At 36.6% G+C, this 20,900-nt stretch overlaps 1 protein-coding gene across 18 annotated transcripts in view; it reads right to left on the reverse strand.

Moving 5' to 3' along the window:
• TRIP12 (thyroid hormone receptor interactor 12) overlaps nucleotides 1–20,900 on the reverse strand; it is a 144,447-nt gene that overhangs the window by 28,128 nt on the left and 95,419 nt on the right. For 9 of the 18 annotated variants that reach the window (XM_057551521.1, XM_057551520.1, XM_057551532.1 and 6 more), the window contains 16 exons: nucleotides 19,383–19,418; nucleotides 19,206–19,301; nucleotides 18,318–18,410; nucleotides 17,960–18,121; nucleotides 15,248–15,316; nucleotides 14,992–15,157; nucleotides 12,611–12,728; nucleotides 12,333–12,492; nucleotides 10,358–10,511; nucleotides 8,335–8,563; nucleotides 7,891–8,009; nucleotides 5,387–5,594; nucleotides 2,752–2,852; nucleotides 2,354–2,528; nucleotides 1,068–1,209; nucleotides 2–193 (listed from right to left, as the gene is read on the reverse strand). In XM_057551521.1, the coding sequence (XP_057407504.1) occupies nucleotides 2–193; nucleotides 1,068–1,209; nucleotides 2,354–2,528; nucleotides 2,752–2,852; nucleotides 5,387–5,594; nucleotides 7,891–8,009; nucleotides 8,335–8,563; nucleotides 10,358–10,511; nucleotides 12,333–12,492; nucleotides 12,611–12,728; nucleotides 14,992–15,157; nucleotides 15,248–15,316; nucleotides 17,960–18,121; nucleotides 18,318–18,410; nucleotides 19,206–19,301; nucleotides 19,383–19,418 (2,220 nt within the window). The remainder of the gene's footprint in view (nucleotide 1; nucleotides 194–1,067; nucleotides 1,210–2,353; nucleotides 2,529–2,751; nucleotides 2,853–5,386; nucleotides 5,595–7,890; nucleotides 8,010–8,334; nucleotides 8,564–10,357; nucleotides 10,512–12,332; nucleotides 12,493–12,610; nucleotides 12,729–14,991; nucleotides 15,158–15,247; nucleotides 15,317–17,959; nucleotides 18,122–18,317; nucleotides 18,411–19,205; nucleotides 19,302–19,382; nucleotides 19,419–20,900) is intronic. The other 9 variants (XM_057551528.1, XM_057551524.1, XM_057551531.1 and 6 more) reach the window with 3 other exon arrangements.

The following is a 20,900-nucleotide window of genomic DNA, read 5'->3' on the forward strand; positions in this document are numbered from 1 at the left end:
CTGGAGAAGAAAAAAACACATGAAGGAATCTCTTTAATCTGATCTCTCTGCTCACAGCATCCTTTTCGCTTTTAGATGTCAAATAAAGCAATAGCTGCTTCACAAATCCACTATGTTGGATTTCAAATGATGAAACATCCGACTCTGAGACTATGCTACGGATTTCTACAAGGCACTCAGCTCCACCATCCACCTGAAAGAATTGAAAACAATATTTACTGATTTAGACAGCCTTTACTAAATGCACAATTCACATTTCCCCAAAAGCAACTGGATACTTTCTTAACACCTTTAAAAAAGAAGGCAGGGGCAGGTGGTGCATTCTTGGTAGAGCTTTGAAAAATAACATCTTACCTACACACACATTCACAAAATGTTACTACTTCATAACAGAAAACCAGTATCCATACTAACATTAAAAAAAACCCTTCATATTCAACCAATGGAGTTGTGTTAAAAAAAAAAAAAAAAGACAAAGGATGAGAATACGAATGGAGGAATAGAGCTACAATACAAAAATGAAAAGATATAACAAGAGTTCAAGGTATGGCTTTATATTAGTACATTTAAAGTCTGAATGAAACAGACAATTTCTTGGAAAACATATACTACTCATATTGCTCAAAGTATATCAAAAATGGAAACAGAGTCAGATGAAACACAACAGGCTTAGTTATTACATCTCTACCCTCTCTGAGTACTCTCAGGCCACAGGTAAAGAGGGGTTAAGGAAGGTCTTTTCAATGCTAACACCTGTAGCTGAAGAGGACTGAGAGAAGAGATGTGCTTGAGGGACATTTCTGAAGTCTCTTCATTTGTCAAGAAATAAGGCAGGTGAAGGAAAGAAAGTCAAAGACCAGATGTCTAGCCCATCTAAGGATAAAATGATGCACGAAAAGTCAAGGGACAAGTTAAAGAAATGTCAGCACCAAAGGTACATGTCTGGCTAAAAAGCTAGAGAGTCACCAAGGAAAGGAAGAGCAGGCCGGAAGAGACGCCGGAAGAGACGCCGGAAGAGGCACCGGAAGAGACAAAAGAGAAGCAGCCAGATGCACCAGTCACGGTACCTGGAGGTTGAGTTGTTCGGTTGCAGCACAAAGTCTCTGCAGGACGTTCAGTGCAGGGTTGCTTCCATCCATGTTCTCAGAACTGAAATAACGCTCTACAAATCTATGCGCCTGCTCTTTAATCCAGCCTTTGATTTTTTCTCTGCCAGAAGGAAAAAGATATTAAAGTCTCAGTGTACACAGAAAGGATTTCAGTTATAACTTCTGGTCTAAGGCAAATAGTTGCTACATTTAAAATCCTTTTTGGCCTATGCTTATAGACTAGTAAATTTAGATTCCACATTAATCCAATTAAGTTTCAGTTTGAAAGTGGGCTAAGATATACCTAGAGAAATGCACAGGTACTTAAAATACATTTCAGGTCATTACATGAAGACCAAAGAAACAGTTCTAACTTCTAGGGACTCTACAACCTAAGAGTTTCCTGAGTGTTCACCTGAAAGCAATTTTACATGACTGTTATCTAAGGTACAGACATATCTGCACTGTCCTTTACTTATGTTCCCTGGAGAGCTGAAGTAAAGAACTATAGACAAGAAACATGCACCTGTTAGGTGCACAATTAGCTATGACAGCTGAGACCTCGCTGTTTAAATTACAAATTCTAATGGCTTCAGAAATATATTTGCTTAGTTATTTTTATTAACTGAAGTTCAGAACCACCAACCAACCAAAGCAATCAACCAAACAAAAAGAACTTCCTTGTTTTCCCAATGGAATTTGATTTTTTAAAATTTCTTATTTGCAGAAGAAGTACTCCTTGCTGGTATGTTACATCCAGGGCCAAAAGACAGAACAATCCTTAGGATTTTAAAGAAATAATTTTTTAAAGCGATAAACTAGTGTGAAATAGTTTCGCTGACAGAGTTCTAAGTTTCCAAAAAAGGGCTCTGCTCTAAGAGCCTTACCTTCCATTGTAAAGGGTAGAGGAGGGTTATCATAAAAGAGCGTGCATGTATGTGTACAGAAAATACGTCGGCTTTCCCTTTTCCAGAACAGAACTAAAGGACAGGTTCAATGGGAAACCTATTTGTTTGGCTCTGAACATACACAACTCCCAAGTAGACATGTTGAAAGGAATTTTAAAATGTGAGACTGGAACGCAGGACAAAGCCAGACACAGGGTTCAAGAACTGAGAAGCGGCTCCAACCTTGAGCTATGCTACCTCTGAGCATAAATTAAAGGTCTGTGTCCATGTTTCATCTCCATACAATAAATATGCTGACCGAAAAATGGGAAGTTTTTCTGACCTGAGAACAGAGGTGACACAGAACCCCCCACTTACCTGTTATTGGATATGGTGTCCTTTGAGGCGGCCCTGGCAAGACCACTAACTCCCGCAGCTCGGGCCGGTTCAATGTTGTTGCTGTGAGACTGTGCGCTTAACCTTCCCCATGTTTTTGGATTCAAGCTTGCCAGAAAAGAAGATTTAGGTGACTGAGTAGTGGTGGGGCTTTTAGCTATGAAAAGAGAATGATGATTAAATCATTTCAGTGCAATCGATGAAAACCAACTGAATTTTAAGATCCCCACTCTTAATAAATTAGCTAAAAGAACTAAGAACACTGGGAATTCAGGAAACTCAGGCATGCTTCAAAGCTATCAGCAATTTTAATGAAGTATGTATCCTTAACTGCTACCACCTTTCCCTTTACTGCCTCATAGTTTCATCACAAAAATTACCTTGATTGTCTACTTTGTCATCATCTCTTGGAGGTGAATACTTTGGCCTTCTTGATCCTCGTTTTGGCAGTCGTTTTCTCTTTAGAACATCACTTAATCGACTGCCACATGGGAAAACATGGGATAAGTTTAGCAATTACCATGGTTTAGTATCATCACTCATTTAAAAGCAAGCTAAAATGGCAGAATATTGTTATAACAGGGTATTTTTCATTTAGTGATTATTTAATGCCAACTCTGCACCAGTGTTCTAGAAGTGTACAGACACAGAAAATGGTTAGTTCAGAAAACAGCTAGCTATTTGACTATACTGAACTACTAAAAAGAAAACCAGGGACTTCCCTGGTGGTGCAGTGGTTAAGAATCCGCCTGCCAATGCAGGGGACACGGGTTTGAGCCCTAGTCCGGGAAGATCCCACATGCCGTGAAGCAACTAAGCCCGTGAGCCACAACTACTGAAGCCCGCGCGCCTAGAGCCCGGGCTCTGAAACAAGAGAAGCCACTGCAATGAGAAGCTCACGTGCCACAGTGAAGAGTAGCCCCCGCTCGCTGCAACTAGAGAAAGCTGGCGCACAGCAATGAAGACCCAACGCAGCCAAATATAAATTAAAAATAAATAAATAAATTTAATAAAAAATAAATTAAAAAAAAAAGAAAACCAAATAGAATATCTCATTAATCGTGTGTTAAACTCCATTATTAAATGCAGTACATACATAAAGCATAGGAAACAAATATGCAATGCATAAACTAGAAAACGAATATGTTAAATCTGAGTACCTTATTTCTTCCCTAACCTAAATGACAATAAGTAAAATATACATAGCATTGAGTGTTAATATTATCAAAATACTTTCCCATACTACCCAAAGGAATTTCATGGTGTGTAATGGCAATAACATCCTAAATGAATGCATTTATAAGTACTTTTTAAAAAAATTCAAAACTATCTGTAAACAAATGTGGCAAGTGATAGTCTGAATAGCTTATTTTGAATTAGAATATATGAAACAGAACGTATGTAGCCTTTGTGTACTATTTTCACTATCATTAACAGAACTAGAAATAGTTTAAAATATCATTCGTCAAATAACAAAGCTACATAAAGTGGGGAAGATGAAAAAAAGTTCTGGTTCAGTTGGTCTATGACCCAAGTAAGAAAAAGTTTGAAAAAAATATTTAAAGTCTTCCAACATCTGACATGTCTATTGAAAACACTTAATAGTGTGATCAATATACCTGACGATCAGGACAAGTGAACTTTCAAGGAATAAACTTAAAATTAAACAATTCCACCTTTACAAATTTATATAAACTTTTCATTTAAAACCATATTAGAAGAGAAAGGAATCACTTAAAAGTCTGAAAGTATTTTAAGAAAAAGGTCCTTTCCTCTTTCTTTAAGAGTATCAACTGTCAGAACCTATAATCATATAGGTTCTTTGCATTGCATATTTGTTCCATATACTTTATGAATGTAGGTCAGAAATACGGCATTTGTCTGAGCCGCACAATTTTACCAAGTGCCTGTGCTATAATAGAGTATTGGGCTGGCCAAAAAGTTCGTTCGGATTTTTCTGTAACATCTGCAATGACTTAAGGTTACTGCAGCAGCTGGGGGAGGGAGCGGGGCTCGGGAGGAAGTAGAGAGGCAGGCAAGGCTGGGAGGGAAAATGGCAAGACAATCCAACTTGAAAACAGTGAAGGTGGAGGGTCTCTGGCATTCTCTAGGTCCAAACTCCCTGGGCTGTGCCCATTACAGGGCACCACTTAAACCCAGCAGCTTCTTAAAATTAACAGTCACTGTGCCAAAAGTCACAGAATTGCCAAAATTCATATTTAAACCAGGGTGGACAACTGCCACCAGGGGGCACCAAAAGCAGCTGGGATTCTGAGCGGGCCAGCTTCACAGGACAATGCTACCTTGCAGTTCATAAGATTAAATTTTTGGACCCCACTTATTAAGTATAATATGTTTTACCAAGATCTACTTTTTAGCTTACATCAAAGAAACAAAAACACTTTCAGAGTGTGATTTGTTTCAACACAACAAAATGAAAACCAACACGAGGGTTTGGTAATGTTCTCAGCAGCACAGTACAACAAAGGAATTAAAAAAGAGGTGGAAGCAGAGAACTTAGAACTCTCATTTGCCTTTATTAACAGCAAAAGTTCCCATATGCCAATTAAAGATAAATGGGAAATCGGGATCTTTTTCCTTTACAGTCTAAAAATTCTGATTTTTAATATTTTTCACTATATTAAATATCTGGATTTCTTAAAGCTGGTATGTATGCTGCAATACAGTAAATAATCGCAGGATTATGGAATCAGAAATGAGGGCTCAAATCCCGCATCGGTAAAATAAGTACATGACACTATACCAGTCACTTAGCTTCTCTGAGCCTTAGTTCCCTTGTATGGAAACACCATGTATCTCTTGTGGTTCCTAAACATGGCTCAATACAACAGGTTTCTTCCCATTCCCATTAAATACCTAACACAATATACATGGAAAAATAGAAAACGTACACTCTCCGTAATATTTCCCCATTTACTTCCCTGTGTGAGTCTCAGGTACCAGGGCAGAGTTAAAGGCAAAGAGCACAAAAATCACTGCAAAACTCTGACTTACCCTTGAGGGCTCAGATCTAAAGAATCATCTCTGCTGTGCTGCAAGCTGGGGGACCCCAAGTCAGCTGAGGCGTTAGTGGCAGCCGTGGCTGTTCCACTGCTGACAGATGTCGTGGACCCCAAGGATCCTGACCCATTCGTACATGCCTTTGGTGGACTTGTCAACAATGATTCCGATTCTGCTAAGTGTTTTACTTGATGCATTACACCTTTACAGAGCAGAGATTAAAGAGAGTATGTGTTAATCAGGACCACCTCCCCACCATTATAAGATCCTTAAATGCTAACACGGATTCACAAGGAATGAATAAAAAGTACCCGGCAAATAGGAAAATAACTTTAGGTGCCAGAGTCTTCAACTTGACTCCAAAGAAAAGTAGTAGGCAAATTCAAAATTAAAGAAAAGATATTTACACTGACTGTCTGCCAATACTCAAAACCCGAATACAGGATACGTAATGGGGTCACATGTAAATTCCTACTGGAAATTTAAAATACCCTTTATAAAAACAATAAGCAATTACAGAAATGCAGTGCACCTGTGGCTTGACAGCCAGAAGGAAGGAAAAGACCTACAGTCATTAACTTCAAATACTACAATGAGATAAGATCACAGTAACACTACTGCCAAAAAAAGAGAACATCAGCTATTGAAGGATGGTGATTTTCACATCCTTGGAGGTGTATGAGGAGAAATGAACAGTAACTTATAAGGCAGGGTTTATATTTGGGGTTGGATTGTGGGAAGATGTACATGAGAGGAGGGGGGAATATAAAGGTGTGTGTCGGAATATCGGTATGTAAACTATATGCAAATCTGTGTGCCTGAATGTATGTGAGTGCATGTTCACACAATCACATTTTTCTGGGGAAGAGTTCAGAGCTTTCCATCAGATTCTTTTTATTAAAAAAAAAAAAAGTCTGAATGAATTCAAACTTCAGGCATTCGTTCCACAAGTATTATTTGCAGCAATCATATGCCAGACTGTGTGCTAGGCACTAAAGATATGGCCATGGCTAAGACAAATGGATTCAGGGCACTTATTAACTAATGAGAAAGATACACTTAACAAGAAACTACAAATAAAGAGTGAACTGCTTATGAAAAAGAAAATACAGTGCTGTTGGAGCATACAATCGGGAGATGTAACAATCTAGAAAGCAGGCTAGATCTTTAGGAGTAAGTGACATTTAAGTGGAACCTGAAAGAACAGCGAGACAAGCCAGATGCAAAGGGGTAGAACCAATCTACATTCCTCCATAAACTTCATAATGTATATGCTATATAAATATTTGGGGGCGGGAAATTCAACCTGACGGCATAGCTGATTCTACCAAAGTTTTTAAAAAAATCACTGAGAAAAAAGACCGATTCTGATATGCTTCCAAATCAGAAAGCAACTAAAAGCAAACAACAACAAAAACAGAATACCAAAAACAAAATACAGAATGCAAAATACAAGATAATCTAAGGCTAAAAATAAGAATACATACCAGGCATTTATGTGAGCACAGAAAACCTGATTTGTTAACCATAGTTATTATCTCTGGGAAATGGAGAGAGTTTGCCTTCTATTTCACATAAATGTTTAGTGCTGGACTGTTTTTGAAAACTCACTGTTATTTGAACAGAGCTAATAAGAAACAGTGAAAACTTCTTCTCATTTGATTCAATACTATTACACTAGCATGTCTGTTACATTCTCAAGATGTAAAGAGAAATGAATCCAGCATAAGAAAAGGTGATCAAAAGAATGGAAAACAGATCATATGCATAAAGAACCAGGATCGTTTCTAAGACTGAAGATAAAGTATTATGTGAGGGGAAAACACCATCATTTTCTGCATCCTCACAAGACCAAAGTAACCTAATAGACCAAAGAGACCCATAAAGAGATTTCTGTTGATGAGAAGGAACTTTTAATATCTTGGCAGGTTTAAAAAGAATAAAACACCCAAATGAGTGACACAGTTTCATCTTTGAGGTCTTCAAGAAAAGAATGGAAAAGTACCATGTCCCCTAGGCTGCTTTCGACATTGATATTCCTCAACTTAGAGGACTACACCAATTGCATTCTGAAGATTATTCCAAGCCTTGAAATATTCCATTATCTACACAGTGAAGTAAAAAAATAATCCCTTTTACAGCTGTTCTGATCTACTAACAGGATTCCTTGGGAAAGTGACCTCTGACTTTTTCAAAGAATCTTTATGGGCAACTGTATGTTATCAGCATAAAAAGAAAAGTCAATGATTGCTTCTGGGCCATGAACACTCAAATCATTGAAACTTACTAAATGTTCATCAACAGACAGTGAATCTCACACAATCTATAATAAAAGATTTATAAAAGATGCTCTATATGTATTAAAGCTGTAAGCATGCAAATATCTTACATAAAAATAACAGTTTAATTTTTTTTCTATAGAGTATAACTATACTTCTACTGAAATAATGTTTAGACTAAAAGATTAACCATGAATTAACTATCATGAATGGTATTACCTTCTCTTCTGAAATAAACACTAAAAATATCAGGTAACTTCTGCATTAAGATCTCTGCCATCTGAAGTGCTCCAACTACTATCTTCAGGTCTTGGCTTGATAGCATGGAAGCAATATGACTAAAAAAAGAAAGCATTTGTATATAAAACATTTGTCTGAATTTGATAATTACTGCTGGCCATCCTACTTTAAATTTGAGAGCAAAATATTTTAAGTGTCAAACCAGTCCGCCAGAACAAGAATTTTTCTTAAATGCTCAACTTTTGCATTTAATTTATTCTTTATCAAAGGTGTTTGTGAATACAGAAAGACAACGAAGGGCTCAAAATACTCCAAATAAACTGTTTTGTGCATATTTTTTCTATACTATTTCTTTAAAGATTTCTGAAGTTACTTGCAGAGACTTGGATTTCTAAAGCGTTTTCACCACTTTCATGAACACACCTTGAAACAGCATGATTTTTCAGGACATCCTTTAGAAGTTCGGCATCCGCGAAATAAATTATCCTAAGAATTGCTCTAAGGCACTTATGTCTGACCGCAGGTCCTGCTGAGGAACTATACACTTCATAAAGAACACCAAATAATGTCTTAATAAAAGACTTAGCCAGTTCCGGATCCTCTTTCATAAGCTGTGCTCGAGCATCATCCTTCTTTAACTCTGAATATCCACCTGTAATAAAAACATGTATAATCCTAAAGTTACAGACTTCAGAAACACAATAAAGTAAATAACATAAAGCATTCAAGCTGATATAATTGTCTGAAATTCTATAAAAACTTTTTGGTTATAAAGCAAATTAACTTATCTAATGCAATCAACTGGGGTCTATAAATGGCATGAAGACAAATTTTAGCCAGCTAAAAAACCACTGACCATTCTGGCCAGCTGAAAAGCACAAGGCACCACTACACTGTTATCTCTTATTTTTACTAATATATGTTCCACAAAATATTGGAGATGTTTCAGTATTAGCCAGCTAAACCACTAGTAAGAAATAAACAGAGTTGAAAAACTGGACAGTGAGTATGTAGCAAGAAACTGGAAAAACAAGATGACCTGTCACTTATGATTAGAGGGAATAAGGTGCAGGGGAAAGGTAACGGATGAAAAGCGCTAGAACAGGGGTTGGCAAAGTATGGTCCAAAGGCCCAATCCACCCACCACCTATTTTTGTAAATAAATTTTGTTGGAACACAGCCACATATATTTGTTTACATATTGTATATGGCTGTTTGGGAGCTACAAGAGCAGTGCTGAATACAGAGACTGCACGGCCTGCAAAGGTTAAAATATTTACTATCTGGTCCTTTTCAGAAACAGTATGCTGACCCTTGCACTCTAGCCTAGACCTGCAAAATCAATGAACTAAATCCCTCAGGAAAGGAACAAATGACAGAAACCTGAAAAGAAAAAAAAATCACGATCACCTATTCTTCATTAATTAAGAGAATTTTGGTGGGAAAGTATAAAATAAAAGGTTGGAAAGAACTAATATGATGGGGTGTGAGTGGATCCAAAGGTAAAACAGGGATGAAAGATTTTTAAAACTGCATGGGCTGCAGAGAACAAACTGGCGGTTGCCAAAGGGGAGGGGGTGAGGGGAGAAAAGAAATAAGTGAGGGAGATTAAGGGAAACAAACTTCCAGTTGCAGAATAAATGAGTCACGAGTAAGAAATGTACAGCATGGGGAATACAGTCACTTACTGTTGTATATAATACCTTTGGTGACGGATAGTAAGTAGACTTATCATGGCGATCTTTTTGAAATGTACAGAAGTACTGAATCACTATGTTGTGTAACAGGAGCTAACACAGCATTGTAAGTTCATTATACTTCAAAACCAAACTCAAAGAGATCCGATCTGTGGTTACTGGGTGGTGGGGGGACGGGGGGGCAGCAGGGGGTGGACTGGATGAAGGCAGTCATAAGGTATAAGCTTTCCCAGTTATAAGGTGAATTAGTACTAGGGATGTAACGTACATGACAAATATAGTGAACACAGCTGATGTTATATATGAACGCTAAGAGTTTCTTACCACACACAAAAATTTTTTTTCTATTTCTTTAATTTCTATCTATGAGAAGCTGGATGTTCACTCAACTTATGGGATAATCATTTCATGACGTATGTAAGTCAAGCCATTATGCTGTACACCTTAAACTTATACAGTGCTGTGTGTCAATTATATCTCAATAAAACTGGAAGGCAGTGGTGGGAAAAGGGATGCACAGGACAATTCTGATGAAAGTCCAGGACACTGCAAATCACAAAAGCAGGAAAATCTTGGGGAAGATGCCAGTTAATACTGGCTCATTTGCCGATTAAAGCAACAACAAAAAATTAATTACTACTATGCAACTGTCTTAAGTTTAATAATAACACTCCATAAAACAATTATTTGTTATTGCAAATACTACTCACAGACAATACAGCACTACTTTCAACTCAAAAGATACTTACTACTGTTAGTATTGGCTAAGGGGTTAGGTTTTCTCTGAATGGCACGTGCTGTTCCCGTGTCCTCATTGATTTGCTGCATAGAATTAAAATCAATAGTATAAACTCGTCCCAGAGTGGACAAGCTTATCTCATCCTCACCGACCTGATGGGCTGCCTGAGAGCAAAGAGAGAGAAACCTTGAATATAAACATGGAGAAATTTATCAACTTAAGACACAGTGGGAACCCTCAATAAATGCTAACTTACATATTTGTTTCATCAGGTTTTAGATGGTGAAGTAACAATATAGAAGTTTTAATAGTGTGGATGTGACAAAACTCATTCACCCAACAAACCGTTCTTAATTAAACACAAATATACATTACAGGACCTATCAGGTCCCCTGAGACAAATACAGGTAAAATCCTGATGAAGGATCCAGTCATGTAGAATCACTGACATGAAGACGACACTATTTGTGTTAAAAAGGCCTTGAAGACATTGCTGACAGAAAAAAAATTGTTATCCATAAATCTTAGTATCTAATTCTTAGGTTAAGACGTTATTTACAGCATGGATTCCTAGCAGCCCATCAAAATCCTCCTTTAAACAAAATGATCCTATAAAATTATCCTTAGGAAACAAAGAAGACTTTACATTTAAATGATGCCCTAAGATTGAAAGGGACACAATTGGAACTAAAGAAAGTAATCCCCAGGGGTGGCAAGTATTACAAAGTATGTATCTCAAATGAGACAATATGATTAACACTGTTTGCTTGATTTTAGACAGCCTAAAGAAGTGATAAAATATTCATTCTTATGGAATTCCTTGGTTGAATGGAAGACAGGACTCTTAGGAAGTACAAGACAGTAAACTAACAGTGAATATACAATTATCAGGAAAATGCTAAAAAGAAGAATGCTTAGCGTTAGAGACCGCGACCTACTTATAAACTAAGGCTAACAATGCACAAAGACCAGTCACCTTTAACTTCCTCATAACATAACAGCTAGCTCTCAATTTAGACATTTTCATAAGATCTTCTGATCTTGTAACATGTTTTTCACAAACTCATTTTTAGAAACTAACTAGGGGAAAGGACCTTAAAGAAAAAAGTCTATTTAAGTGTCATGTCCTAAAAAATTCTAATTAACACAGGTTGAAATCAGAAAACATATTAATACTTAAAGTAACTTATATATGAAAACATTAGTAAATGATGCTTGGCATCTCAAATAATGCAGTGACCCAACACTTCCTAAACTAGGGCAAATATTTTCCTGAGAAATTTTTGAAATATTTCTGTGCAAACTTAATATGAAGAAGTATGGAAAAAAGGATAAAACCACGCATAAAAACCTTCACAGAAAAATCACTAAATATTTTAGTGTGTTTCTTTCCTTTGTTATTATTCCTCTTTTCTTTTGCTGAGTTCCCAAGAGTCAGTCACATAATTTTTTTGAACATTTTGTTTTCATTTATAGCATATCATATTTTAAGTCATTAAAATTTATCCCATTAAGGTCTGGACTATATAAAAACCTATGTATATTTCACAATTTACTTAATCATTCATCTAAAGCTAGATATTTAGATTGTTTCCATATTTGTGCTCTTTAAAAATACTGAGAAGCAGCTACTTGTACGTAATCTTTGCTTTTGAGAGACTTCTTCTGGATAGGAGATAGAAGGGACTTTTAGAGACATGTAGCCTAACTCCTCCCGTGTTTCCTTGCAGAAAGGAGGAAGCTATGGAACAAAGGTCTTAAATTACTTGCTCCAAGTCAATCAGGTAGTGAGCAGCAGCAGGACTAGAACATCATGTTTTCTGCCCTGAACAGAAATGAGGACCTTGTTCTCAGGAGACAAAACGAGAAAATCTTGAGTTAATTCCACATTGAGCACATTTAAGTACACACGTCCACCTCCCCACTCCAGCCCTACACCCACTCTCCACCAAAGAAGACATATTTAAACGGTACGATGAAACTACTACCTCAATGATCCGGCTGTCAATCCTGTTATAGGGATGCCAAAGGCCCCGGTCATCACGCCACTGCCATATCGCACCATCTGTGTTCTGTGCGTTTCCCTTCTTCAGCATGGTATCAACTGCAAAAATGCCTTCTTTTGGTAAACATGGCATAAGTTCACTGAAAATGAAAGGTGCAATTATTTTAATAAGTAGCTTCCTGAGCTGTCAGTAAACACCAGGTTTCTCGAGTAAAATACCCTCCTATAAACCACAGTTATTATTGGCCCAATCTTTACCAGATCAGAGATGTCAGTTCATACAGTTCTTGAGGACTTCGTGGAACAAGATCAATCTGTTCCTGACAACTTCCATTGGAGGCACCACACAGGAGAAAGTGAAGTGTTTCTGCAATGTCTGTAAAACCAACAACAAAAAGCAAAACCCTATGAAACTACTTATATTGCCATATTTAAAAGGTAATCATTGCCTAGGGGGGAAACAATCAGAAATATTTTCTTGTACAGCTATATACCACAGAAATTAAAGTGAAAAATCCAAGTGAGTTGTCATTAAAACCTTAAAAAAATCATAAAGGTTTAAACAATTTCTTTCTGAGGACTTAAGTTTGAGTCCTAACCTTCCAGCAAGACACCTAATCACAAATCCACTGCAGAGACTTCAGGGATCTTGTATTACTTTCCTTGAGGAGCACAGTGCTTTGCAAAAAAGTGTACTAAACATACTTTATCCTCGACTCAAGTATATATGTATATTTGTCTTCAATTCAAATATACTGAAAACATGTGACCAATAGAATAAAACACAGCAGTTAAAAGCATCTGAAATTACCATATTGTTATCAGGAAAACCTTTACCTTAAATGACAGTAAGCATGCCAACTAAATTTAAAGATCATTAAAATATCCTCTACCACAAGCTTCCATCCCCAGAAGACATCAGTTTATGGAAGAATTTGCATGAAAACTAGTTTAGTGTACTGACACTGACAGTGAGTGGAGGAAGCCCCCAGGCTCCAAAGGTTTTGGTCATTCTAACAGCTACGACCCAAAGACAGGGCTGTGTCTCTGTTGGTATCTATAAAATACTACACATATGCAAAATATACATAAACATTTCATTGAAATGTTCTGCCAGTAATCAGTAAGTTCTGTTGTCAAGGAAAGTATTCACCATTAATTTGGGCAGAGGGGTGTGGATAAATCTCTGACTCACTGAAATTTCACAAACAGTGATTAAAATTTTTAAAAAGTTCTTGAAAAAGTCATTTTGCCACCTTTCTTAAGAAATATGAATAGATGGCAATGGTACATTATTAACTTTTTCTTTTTTAAAGAGATCAGAGGATGACAACAGAATGGAAAGAACCAGAGAGGTTCGTGTTACTGAAGTAGAATAATTATGTGGCAAACTTCCTAAAGTATGCAGAAGAGGTGAAAACATTCATCATACTAAAGAAAAAATTCCACAACGTTAAAACAAACAAGTCAGACAGGAATTTCCCAAACCAGGATATAGGAGAATGCTGTGCCACACCACACAGTAACAAGAGAGAATCCTGTGGGCAAACTTCAAGAAGTGGGGAAGTTCAAGGGGGCCCTAGGGATTTTAATAAGCAAAGTACATTATGACTACGCAAAAAAAGAGTTAAACCTTCCCCAAGCTTATCTACGCAGAGAGGACTCTGTTCATGGCATAAGCAAAACAGGGTTCCCTGGGATACTAAGTTCAGGAATGACTCAATGCTGTAAGAGGAATCTCTTCAATAAAGCACCTCAGCAACACTATTTTTCTACAAAATTCTGTGCCATGTGCTAAAATTCACAAGTAATGCGAAGTATAAAACTGAGTCCCCCCCCCCCAAAAAAAGTCTCTTATACCACTTAATATTCTGTTTGAAGTGGTGGGACAAAGACTGTTTTGTCAGTGAGTGTCATCGCTGACTCCCAAGGTAACGCCCTCAAAGATTAGAATTATGGACATGAAATTAGCCACAATGATAGGTGCTTCATAAAAAAGTGATCAACGCTCTACCAGCAAAAATAACAACATACGGATGTCTTCTGACATTAACTTGTGAAATCTAAGGTTTAAGAGAGTAATGGGCAATTGCAATACCAGTGCGATAAAACTTGATACCCTGCACATGTAAGTTTGGGAAAGGCTTAGAAATATTAAAGTAGCAAAGATCAGAGACATTCATCTGTGTAAATAAGTTACAACATTTTGAGGGAAGAAAGCATTCTGGAATCATAAACTGCTGGAAAATCTAATGTGGGAAAAAAGGACTACCTATAAGCAAAAGAGAAGCGGTTATTGGTAACATAAAACTCAGAATTCTCCTAATGAAGCATCATTACTTAATTGATATTGTACAGAAAGCAATGACTTTGGGTCTTTAGCCCTACACCAAGGGTAAAATTTTAATATATTATATACTTTAAAAATTGTATGTAGGCAGCATTACTATATTGTCACAACACAAATTTATTACATATTAACATTTTTCTTCCTTTACTATCCAGTGCCTGTGATATTAGCCATTTCTACTTGCTTATGTTGACTTTACTTATTAACAGAGATTAAACTCACACACACACACACACACAAACACAAGCTGTTTTTCCTGTATAAAACAGAATAATAAAATAGCACTTACTTTGCTTCATAAGTTGAACCGCTAAAGTTGGACAGTTGGAACACATCAAAGAAAACATGCGAACCACCATTATAAACATCCCAGAACTTAGAATTGGTGGAGTTACTACCAATAGTTGTTGAACATTTGTTAGCAGATCTTTGGAGGCAACCTGCTGGAGTAAATTCTTCACAAACACAAGAAAGAAAAAGCTGTTACTTCGTGAGGCAGCAATTTAACAACTTCATGAAAATACCAACAAAGACTAAACGCTTACCTCCTCATGTTGGAAGTTGTCCACGAGACGTGCAAAACAAAGGCAAGTGCTTTCTACTGACTTTTTGTCCTTTTTAATAAAGGAAAATAAAGTTTGTTAATATAAAACATTTTCACTGTCGTACGTAACTCCCTTATCTTCTTCCTAACCCCAAATTCTTCAAGACTTACTTAATTAGATATGACCTTTGAAAATGCTGTGACCCTAATAAGCAAACAATCAGTAATGTCATGATTTCAAAGCAAAGGGAATCATACTGATAGAACCTCTCTCCTCCATTAAGAACCCAACATATAAAAAGCAAATACATAGAAAGGGAACAACTTTTGTACTTCTATAATTTCAATACCTAAACAAAAACTATAATAAAGAAAAAATAAACATCCTACCATTCTAAAAAGCCTTACAAGTAGAAATGCTTAAAACATGCATTCACTAAAAAGTTGTAAATAGTTAAGTACGTATGTGAGCCAGAGGTTTACTGATAGTAAGAAAAACTTGATATAGATTTGCTCTATCATTATGAAAACAATCTAAATACTATTAGACTGATCTTAATGAGAAAACATTTGGAATAACTCTCATAAGAACAGAAAGAACAATTTAATGGCTATTTTGATAGACTTCGGTTTTTTTCTAATTGATAAATGGGCTTCAGATGTAAAAACTAGACTTAGTTGTGTAAAAATGAAAAGTAATTCTGGTATTACAGAAGTCCTACACCTTCGCTGTCACGATTTAAGTCTAGAAAGAATGCTACAATAACAGGGCCCACTATTTAACTTCTCTGATTCTCGGGCCATACTTCCAAAATAAGGTGAACTCACACCTAACTAGAGAACATTTCTAGCCCCCATAAAGTAAAGGTTATCTCAGCCTGCTAAGTTTTTTAAAATAAATAAAAAATGAATGGCACTACTTGTGTCTTGATCATCTTAGAAGCAAAATCCTCCAGTGATTCAATAATCAATATTATTTTACCTATCTTATGTAAACACCTTATTTAATATAGGTATACCTCATTTTATTGTGCTTCACTTTAGTGCACTTTGCAGATACTGCATTTTTGACAAATTGAAGGTTTGTGGAAGCCCTGCACCCAGCAAGTCTGTTGGCGCTATTTGTCCAACAGCACTGCCTCACTTCCTGTCTCTGTATTACATTGTGGTAATTCTCCCAACATTTTAAACCCTCCCCCCCTCCACCAGCAAAAAGATTACGAGCCCCTGAAGGATCAAACGATGGTTAGCATTTTTTAACAATGAAGGATTTCTTAATTAAGGTATGTACATTGTTTTTTTTTTAGACACAATGCTATTGCACACGTAACAGACTACATCAGCGGTCCGTCCCCAGCCTTTCTGGCACCAGGGACCAGTTTCATGGAAGACAATTTTTCCACAGATTTGGGGGGGGGGTGCGTTTCGGGATGATTCAAGCGCATTACACTTACTGTGCACTTTATTTCTTTCTATTATTATTACACTGTAATATATAATGAAATAATTATACAACTCACCATAATGCAGAATCAGTGGGAGCCCTGCGCTTGTTTTCCTGCAACTACATGGTCCTATCTGGGGGTGATGGGACCGACTCAGCTCCACCTCAGGTCATCATAAGGCATTGGATTCTCATAAGGAGCGCATGATCGAGATCCCTCGCATGTGCAGTTCACAGTAGGGTTTGCGCTCCTATGAGAATCTAATGCCGCTGCTGATCTGACAGGAGGCAGAGCTCAGGTAGTAGTGCGAGCGATGGGGAGAGGCTGTAAATACAGATGAAGCTTCGCTCGCTAGCCCGCTGCTAACCTCCTGCTGTGCGGCCCAGTTCCTAACAGGCCATGGACCGCTACCGGTCCGTCGCCTGGGGGTTGGGGCGACTACACTGTAGTGTAAAAAGAACTTTCATACGCACTGGGAAACCAAAAAATTCTTGTGACTCGCTTTATTGTGATATTTCGCTTTACTGCAATGGTCAGAACTGAACCCACAGTATCTCCGAGGTATGCCTGTATATTTTATGTACCTAATTTTCCCCAAGAAGATTTTAAGCACACTTTGTAAAGGTGACTTAAAAGTCAGATCTCTAAAAAGCTCTTTAGCAATAACAAACTTTGAAACATTACAAGAAAATTCAATTTCTCTAAAATCTCGAAGCTTAACTCACGAACTGTCCTCCACCAGGGGCTCTATAAGCTCTGCTTCTCATACTGCAACACCAGGCCCACTGATTCCATCTCCTAATTGCTCCTGTTCTTCTCCAACCCCAGACAGTTGCAGTCTGCATTTCTTATTTCATTTCTATCTGGCACATACATAGTCTCATCTCTCTTCTGATCTTAACCCATACCCTCCTAGTCTTGCCTGCCTAACCCAATACCTTTCAGGAAACGGTGATCTTTCTAAAAGGAAATTCTGATCATATTACATAGGAAACACTCAGTGTTTGCTGAAATAATAAATTTACCCCTAAAGTCAAAATAGTTTAAGATATCATAAACGAAGAAGTACTGTTCATCTGGGTAAATCCACCGAAATTTCATAAAATAACCTAATATATAGTACATGACTAGGTAACAGGAAAAAACACAGATGAGAACATTTCCAAGTTACATATCCAGTTGGAAGATTTAAGACCCTAGTTGAAATTAGCATTTTAAAAAATGTAATAAAAATGTTTTATGATACATAAAATAGGTTTATGTTTTACCTGGTGGGTTAGCCTTTGGGTTAGCAACGGGAGGGAATCTGACACAAAATGAAATTCATCTGGCGTGATACTCTGGCAGCAATTGGCTGCAATTGCTAGTGCATTCCTTTGGGCATTTATGCTGAAGAACTCTAGATACAGCAAGCAGTCTGCCAAACCACCCTAAAATATAGGAAACTGTTAAAGCCAAGAAATACCCTTTTATCAGCAATTAAAAAAAAAAAGCCTCCTAAAAGTCTAGCACATCACTTGGAAACAGCATGTGTACCTTATAGAGACTGCAATCTAGGAACTAATACAAATGTGGATCTAAAATCCAACATTAAATGAAATATAGTCCTTCGGTAACAACACTTACCGCCTGTAGAATGGCTTTACTGTGTCTACGTGATAACATCTCCAAGGCCGTCAAGGCCTGCTCTGCCACATCAATACACTGAATAACTTGCAGCTGGGAACATATAAATAGGAAACTTAAGGTTATCATTCAAGTTTTTTACTCATTGCTCATCTTTGACATGAATAAACAACACTTTCTCTAATTTCCATCAATCTATACTGCCTCTAACCTGAAACCCACCATAGGAAACCAGCGATTTATGCGCTTAAGCCAAACATACTGGCAATACATTTTTTGTCCTTCCAACTACTTTAAAGATATTGAAAAATATGTTTTACATAGAGAATAAACTAAATTCAATTATATAACTTTAAACCTTCATATTTAAAATAAATGGGTTGGTTTATACAACAAATTTTAAAAATCAAGTTTTAAACTTTATACCATATTCCAGTTATCAGATAATGCAAACTTTACTGTGCTATGACCTTGAGCAAGGCACTTTGTCTCAGCCTTCTCAGCTGTAAAATGAGGGTATAAATAGCTATCAACCTCACTGGAATGTTTTCTAGAAATAATGAGATTATTTTTAATCAAGTGCTTTAAGTTCTTCTCTGAAAGATTTTATACTAAGGCCGTAATTGTTATTATTAAAAAATTATAATACTGGGTTGATTTTACAAATGCTTTATTAGCATCAACTTTAAACTGCCGTTCTGCTAGACATAAAACATTTTTCTGGAACCTTGGCTAAAAGATATACTTTAGTTAGATAATGGATGCTAAAAAATGTCTTTTAATGTGGCCTCACAATTTGATGTACTACTTTAGAATTCAACAGTCAAGAGTTCTCAACTTGATTCCCCTATGCCTGCTTTCAAACAAGTTGGGCAAAAGTAGGATTACCTTTTCTAAAAAGACAGGAATTGCATCTACTACAACAGCGGATGATCGAGGAAGTGCTTCCATCATGTATGTTAAGGCTCGACAAGCGTGGTTCATCTAGAAAAGAAGCCATTTTTACTCAATAAAAACTCAAAGTTTAAATTTGGAGTGATTTTTAAAAATATAGTACATACTTACAATATCAAAATTATGCTCCATCTGCAGTAATGTTATCTGTTTAAAAAGATTATAACAAAGTATTAGAAGCTATATTCTTAGAAGTCCTAGAAGTATTTCTTCTACTTCAACTGAAATGGAACTGCATGATCCAAGAATTTTACCATACAAAAATAATATCAAGTTAAAACCCAGCATGCATACACAAGAAATGATTATTCTTAGGATGGCATGACACACACACTGAAGCACTGACTTGGGATAATCATCACCAATGATCCAGGTCAAAAGCAAAGCCTTCCTGCTGCTTACAACCAACCCTCCTGGTGCCTCTATTCCCCCGTTCAGAAGCCCATTAACATGTCACTGAGGGCTTAACAGGTGTCAATAAGTATTATACATAAGTAAACAGACCAGCAATGCACTGACATTTGTTAAATTAACAACTATCAGTACAGATTCAATATCATAGCTTAAACTCTTGTAAATTAGCTTCTCTAAAAGTTGAGCGAAGCACCATTTAACTCAGCTGTAAAATACACAGTAGTATAGGATTTAAACACGATATTGAAAAAAAAAAAAAAAAAAACACGATATTGATCACATCAAAAATGAATTATGCGCTAATTAAAACTCAAAGTAATATAATTATTTTACAAATGCATGAGTTAGTCTAAACATCTGATTTTATTTTAGTTTTTCTTGTGGGAAAGACCTTAAGCAGATTTTAACCATGTTTTTCAAAGGAGGGGATGCAAAACTACTACAGATATACACTCCATCTTCCTGAAGCAGCCAAAGCTACCAAAGAAATTTCCTACTTGGGGAAAGAGACAATCATTCACTGTCTTCTAGTTCAATGGAAATTTTAAATGCGTTGAATTTAAGCTGTAAAGTACCTTTCAATTAAATGTACGTCAGATATCAGATATCCTAATGCAATATTCATTTAATATGAATGTCTTCTCAGCTCTGAATTATGCTTGGTAAAATATATCTATATACCAGAGATCCTGATAACTGCTTTTGTTAAACACACAACATAAACACACACACACATGCACAAGCGTGCACACTGTCTCAAATCACCTACAAATCAGTCACTTATAAAACACCTACTCTAAGTTTAAGTGGTTGTTATGCTAACAGAAAAAGTAATAAGTTCTCCAATTCTTTAAGGTGGAATGAACCTTGTAATACCACATTTGGGAAGAACTGCTGTAAACAGATTCTTCACCAAAAAAGACTGTTTATGGTCACACAGGTGTATGGTGATTGATGGATATATATTTATAATAGTCAACGGTGATGAAAGATAAATCTGGACAATTCATTATTAACAGCATGAGCTGACTTGTGCAGGTCTGCCAAGTATGTAAATCTAATCAATACCACCAGCAAATTAAGAAAATTGGATTATGCTAATGTTTCTGCCTAGATTTAACAACTTCTTTATTTAACCAATAAAAACTGCTGTTTAACAGAGATAAGTACATGGTAAACCTAGTTCTTTGTTACTATTTATTTTTAAATGAACAA

This window comes from Balaenoptera acutorostrata, chromosome 8 (assembly GCF_949987535.1).
Source record: "Balaenoptera acutorostrata chromosome 8, mBalAcu1.1, whole genome shotgun sequence".
NCBI classification, from domain to species: Eukaryota; Metazoa; Chordata; class Mammalia; order Artiodactyla; family Balaenopteridae; genus Balaenoptera; species Balaenoptera acutorostrata.